General features: G+C 37.3%; 1 protein-coding gene across 1 annotated transcript in view; it reads right to left on the minus strand.

Moving 5' to 3' along the window:
• Positions 1-4,104, minus strand: part of LOC107724921 (leukocyte receptor cluster member 8 homolog) — a 12,300-nt gene extending 8,196 nt beyond the window's left edge. The window contains exons 1-3 of the mRNA XM_016534029.1: positions 3,818-4,104; positions 3,008-3,146; positions 2,771-2,908 (exon numbers count right to left, since the gene is read on the minus strand). Coding sequence (XP_016389515.1) covers positions 2,771-2,908; positions 3,008-3,146; positions 3,818-3,858 — 318 coding nt within the window. The 5' untranslated portion in view covers positions 3,859-4,104. The remainder of the gene's footprint in view (positions 1-2,770; positions 2,909-3,007; positions 3,147-3,817) is intronic.
• Between the last annotated feature and the right edge of the window lie 2,126 nt (positions 4,105-6,230).

Genomic DNA, 6,230 nt, shown 5'->3' on the forward strand with positions numbered 1-6,230 from the left:
CACGGCATCCAGTGCGTGAGGTGTGTACGCGCTCTGGCGTAGTTTACGCAAGCGCCGGAAGTGATCTCTCGCGCGTATATGTCACTCATCGTTTACACCGTGCACAGTCATTGTAGGTACGATGGCTAATCAAAACGGTACTTACTTGCGCTTATCCGGATTGTTCAAACAGACTTAACTAAAAGATTACTTTCGCTCGCGCGAACTCATTCAGGAGTGGTGACTTTCCACGTATTCCCAACTTCTGAGCCTGCTCGCCTGAAGTTATGGTTGATTGCTCTTCGGCTGGATATCAACACACCCATTAACTTAAATTACACCAGAGCGCGTACACGCCTCACGCACCGGATGCCGTGCTCGCGCTCAAAGCAGTTGGACATACAGGTGCATCTCAATAAATTAGAATGTCGTGGAAAAGTTCATTTATTTCAGTAATTCAGCTCAAATTGTGAAACTCGTGTATTAAATAAATTCAATGCACACAGACTGAAGAAGTTTAAGTCTTTGGTTCTTTTAATTGTGATGATTTTGGCTCACATTTAACAAAAACCCACCAACTCACTATCTCAACAAATTAGAATACTCCATAAGACCAATAAAAAAAACATTTCTAGTGAATTGTTGGCCTTCTGGAAAATATGTTCATTTACTGTACATGTACTCAATAACTTGGTAGGGTCTCCTTCTGCTTTAATTACTGCCTCAATTCGGCGTAGCATGGAGGTGATCAGTTTGTGGCACTACTGAGGTGGTATGGAAGCCCAGGTTTCTTTGACAGTGGCCTTCAGCTCATCTGCATTTTTTGGTCTCTTGTTTCTCATTTTCCTCTTGACAATACCCCATAGATTCTCTATGGGGTTCAGGTCTGGTGAGTTTGCTGGCCAGTCAAGCACACCAACACCATGGTCATTTAACCAACTTTTGGTGCTTTTGGCAGTGTGAGCAGGTGCCAAATCCTGCTGGAAAATGAAATCAGCATCTTCAAAAAGCTGATCAGCAGAAGGAAGCATGAAGTGCTCCAAAATTTCTTGGTAAACGGGTGCAGTGACGTTGGTTTTCCACGACATTCTAATTTATTGAGATGCACCTGTAAGTGGTGTATTAGAGGTAAAATATGATATAAATACTGTTCTGTTTCTCGCACAAACCGATCGTTTCATGTCTTAGGACATCAATGTGTTGTTACGAGCTGCAGGGTTTAATTTGGATTTGTCTGTGCATGTTTTTTTTTACTCATAGATTTTGTTACCATTGCCATGCATTATACGACTGGTAGACTGCAACGGCTGGAGTTAAAAATCTCTGTTTGTGTTCTACTGAAGAAAAAAAGTCACCTACATCTTGGATGCCCTGGGGGTAAGCAGATAAACATCAAATTTAAATTTTTGGGTGAACTATCCTTTTAAGTTCTCAAATATATTCTTAAGAACATCACTGCACCACGCGGATACGCTGTTTACGCTTTGATTTGAACGAAAATAACTTATCTGCATGGCGCAGCTGACACAGAACAGCATACGTTGTTTACGTTCAGTGGATACTGTCCAAAATGGTGCCAGGGTGATGCGGAGAAGACGAATTGTTGAATAAAGTCATTATTATTGTATTCTTTGTGCACAAAAAGTATTCTCGTAGCTTGGTAAAATTACGTTTGAACCACTGATGTCACATGGATTATTTTACCGATCTCCTTGCTACGTTTTTGGACCTTGACCATGGTAGTATCCTTGCTGTCTATGGGAGGGTCAGAGAGCTCTCAGAATTCATCAAATTTATTTTTAATTTGTGTTCCGAAGATGAACGGAGGTCTTACTGTTTGGAACAACATGAGGATGAGTAATTAATGATACAATTTTCATTTTTGGGTGAACTAACCCTTTAACGGCTTTAATGTTATCCAGCCAAAAGCAATTGATTAATTTTTTTGTCAATATTATTTGGCGAATATTAATAACAGCAGATTTACTAAGAAACATTTACACAGCAAGGTGTATTTTGACACATCTGAACATTGCTTTGGACTAAACATCTGCCAAACGCATAAGCGTAAATACTCATGCTCAAATGTAGCTGCGTGCCAGACCGTTCCCTGTACTATGATACTGCAAAAAGGCTATTATACTTTAATTTTATTTTAGTATCAAAGTAACAAGACTGTATGTTTTAAGAAATATACTTCTACTTGTGATTGAGTTCTTGGGACAAACATATATACAGTCAAACCAAAAATGATTCAGATATAATTTTTTTTCACTAGTGGGTGCAGGACACTGTAGTTCATAAATATAAGTGAGGATAGCAAAATAAAGTGAACTGTGATATGTTATACCCAAAAATTCTTCATACAGTGGACCACCAGTAAAATTTGGGATCAAAAAAATATTCAGACACTTTGACCTGACTATGTTTTGCTTAAGTGTTTTTTCTTTAATTGATAATGCGAACATTTTCTGAACAAAATTAAGTATTGCTTGGTAATTGGTTGACCTAAATTGGTATTATCTAATTGTGTACTAAATTGAACAGCTGAATAAATTTTAGCTGATTGTAATCCATAACATACCTTTCGATCAAAGTTATCTGACATTATCAAGATGAATTTGTTCTGACACAGTATAACGGAGTTCTTGTCATATTTTATTACAATTTTCTAAACTATAGCAAATAAACTATGAGATAATGTGAGAAATGTTGAAGGTGTCTAAATAAATTTTGGTTTGACTGTAGGTATATGCTATAAGAATATGAAGGAGCGCATTTAGCTATTTACCGGAGGCATGGGGTAGTAGTAGTTATATGGATATGGGTAACCAGCATACTGTTGTTGGTTCTGTTGATACCACTGCTGATAGTATTGCTGCTGCTGTTGTTGCATTGCAGATGAGTCTGTTGCCTGATAAGGTCCGGTCTAACAGAAAACAAAACAGAATCAACCATTTACCCACACAAAATGGGCATAGACAAGCAATGCAACTAGAAACCACCTATATTCATAAAAAACACTAACCTGTTGGGTGGTGTGATTGGTTGGTGAAGTCTTGGTAGAGTTCTGACTTTTACTAATGGAGGCTAGAGCCTGTCGGGCCTTTTCCCATTCTGGGTTCTCATGGACTTTGCTTTCACCGCTTGAATTACTACCATACGGCCTGTGGATGACAGGGTGAATGTGACTTTAGGTTACACCATATTATCTAGAACCTTTCTGTACATTTTCAGGCACCTACACACGCTCCTGATCCATACAAAACACAGCTCACATTAAAATAAAACTGACTACAACTGAAACCAGTATATAACGTTATAATATCTGTACATTTTAAAATCCGCAAGTTAGTTTTATATTAAGATATGCACATACGTTAGTTATTACACATACCGTGACTTGCTTAGATAATTAATGGCCTAAAATAATGTTGATTAACTGCCATAACGGTAAAATTACAATCTATCCAGTAATCAGGCCTTTAATAAACAGGCCAAACGCAGAAATGGCCTTCACAGACGCAAGGCAAATTCCAAAGTGGAACAACTTTCAAATGTCATTTGATCTACAATGTTAATGTTAACAGCGACGTCTTCAATCTAAATTGTTAAAAAAAAAAAAAACGATTTATCAAAGTTGTTATAAAAATGATTGAAATACTACAGAATTTTCTGCTTATATGCAAAGCAACGTTAAAGCGGCTAGGCTAGCGAACGCTAAAACCCAATAGACATTTAACGTAAACTTTTACATCACACATGTTTGGTAAAGGCTTCCATTTATAGAAATCAGTCGTTCAAGATGAGAAGGATTTATAAACTGTAGAAATCTTACCAGTTTGGTGTCGGAGCTTGCTGTGCCGCATTCGCCGCCATTTTGCCAGAGCTAACGTGTTAGCTCGTCCGAAAATTCTACGCAAATATGAGTCAAATAGCTCTAACATTTAATATAGAATGTTTTGTAGGAAATCGCGTACAAAGGCTGCTTAATTGTGGTTTATATCGAATATCTTAAGTAAACCAGAGTCCAGTTTATATTAGGAATATACCGGAACCCATATCAACTACATTAGTTCGCTGAACTCAGCGGTTGAATGTCAACACCTCAAACAAAATGGCTGATGATGATGATGATGATGATTATGGTGACAGCGGACGTTCTTCTTCTTGTAGCGTTTATTGGCGGTGGGCAAGCCAACGTTTGGTGCATTACCGCCACCAACTGAACTGGAGTGTGGAATGACAATGAGAAGGCTTATAAAAAACAAAAAACAAATACAATTATTCCTTATATTCTCATGAAGATTCCCGTGTCTATTAGATAACGTATTATCATTCTTCTGAATTTTCTATCACCTAATATTAGTTCTAATGTCATATTATTTGCACCTTCTGATTGTATCTTTGTTTCCAGCATCTCTCTCTTTACTAGCCCAATATGCTCTACACTGTAATAAAATATGCTCAACTGTTTCAATTTCTGAAACAAACCTGTCCTGAGCATGAAGTCTATATAGCTGTTGCATGATTTCTATAATAATATCTTTTCTGCAATTTGATTGTCCCGACTGAATACTTCTTAGAGCCACCAGTGAATCTGAGCATAAAACTGCTTTCTTAGTCTGTGTGTCTTCCAACCAATGTAAAGCTAAAACAATAGCAATCAACTCTGTAGTAATTTAGTAAATACAGATAAGTAGTCTGGTGTTCTTTTTGCAATAATTACTTCTTGTTGTGGTATGACTATTGCTATTCCTGTCTTATTAGATTCTGGATCTTTTGATCCATCTGTATAAATTTGTACATTGTCATAGTATAACCGTTCAATATAATGATTTACTTCATTAATTGCACCACTATTTGATTTTTCCATTTCTAGTAGATACAGGTCTATTGCCGGCATTTTATATAACCACGGTGAGAGTGCAGATATAGGCACTGCATCACTATATTTCCTATTTACTAAATCCATTGTTTGTGCCATTTCTTCTGCTATCCAACCAATGCTTTTTATATTTGTTCTCTCATGTTCCCAGCATTCTTCAAAAATCGCTTTAGTTGGATGTTTACTATTGTGGCCTTTTAAAGACACCCAGTAAACCATTTTTAATTGCATACGTCTTTCTTCTAATGGCATTTCACCCATTTCTACCTGCAGTGCAGCTTTGGGTCGTTGCTCAGCAATAGCATGGACGCAATGTTGTCTGGGGTTTTGGCAAAAGGAGAGTGGGACGGTGGATGGTGCTCGGGGTGGTGACTGAAGGCGGTGACTGTGTAGTTCTGATGTCAACTTTGTTTAACTCCTTAAAACAAAATAATGATGAAAAAATAATATAAATATAACGTTAGATAAATTTCCCAGGTAAACGGATCGAATCGGGGCAAATAGCCTACCTTAAAGAGAATTAGGCTACCGAACATGAATAAAATATGCAAACAGACACTGTCAAAACGGCAAAAAAGAAATGCATTATTTTCAATGTCAGCAGTCAGAATAATCCAATTTAAATGCAAAAAGTGCCCAATATAAGTGATAGGAAAAAGCAACGGAATTAGCAGGTATTTCACACTCGTTCATGCACACACCATGACAGTCAAAACTGTGTCATTCATTGATACATACTGAATTATAATGCGACAATTAAAAAAAAACAGCAACATGTGCCTTCGTGTCGCTCTATAATTTTACACAGAACTAGAGGAAGCCTGTTAAATTCATATTGTAGAACATAGCCTACTACAGAACTTTGCAGTCAAAACGAATCAAGTCTAGCAGTTTTCAACGATTTATCAATCTGGACCGTTTAAAAGATAAAAGACAGTATCGTATAAACCGACACATTTAGTTTCGGTTTTGATTAATTAATTCAAATGTGCTCTGATTTCGGAGTTGCAGAGCCTTCGTGCCATCTTACTCCACAATAATTCACGTTTTGAGAGTTGAGTCACTCTCCCACTCTTTAACTTATATTTAGGCATTGTGATTACTTGAATCAGTCAATACATTCAAAATCAGATACGTTATAACTTACCACGCTAAAAACTTGTCACTCATGAATCATAACGTCTGTCTGCTGAGCCCTCGTGATAAGTGCGGCTGTCTACGTTTACATCAGCACCAGCGCCTCTGCAGTGTGTGTGTGTGTGTGCAGTAGCCTAACGTTGTGATGACTGATTGGATGCAGTACATATGTATACTTGGGCTTGTTTGTTAAACAATTAGCCTATGCAATTTATATGTTTGAAAA

The sequence above is a fragment of the Sinocyclocheilus rhinocerous genome, unplaced genomic scaffold (genome assembly GCF_001515625.1).
Source record: "Sinocyclocheilus rhinocerous isolate Xijiao unplaced genomic scaffold, SAMN03320098_v1.1 scaffold883, whole genome shotgun sequence".
Classification (NCBI taxonomy): Eukaryota; Metazoa; Chordata; class Actinopteri; order Cypriniformes; family Cyprinidae; genus Sinocyclocheilus; species Sinocyclocheilus rhinocerous.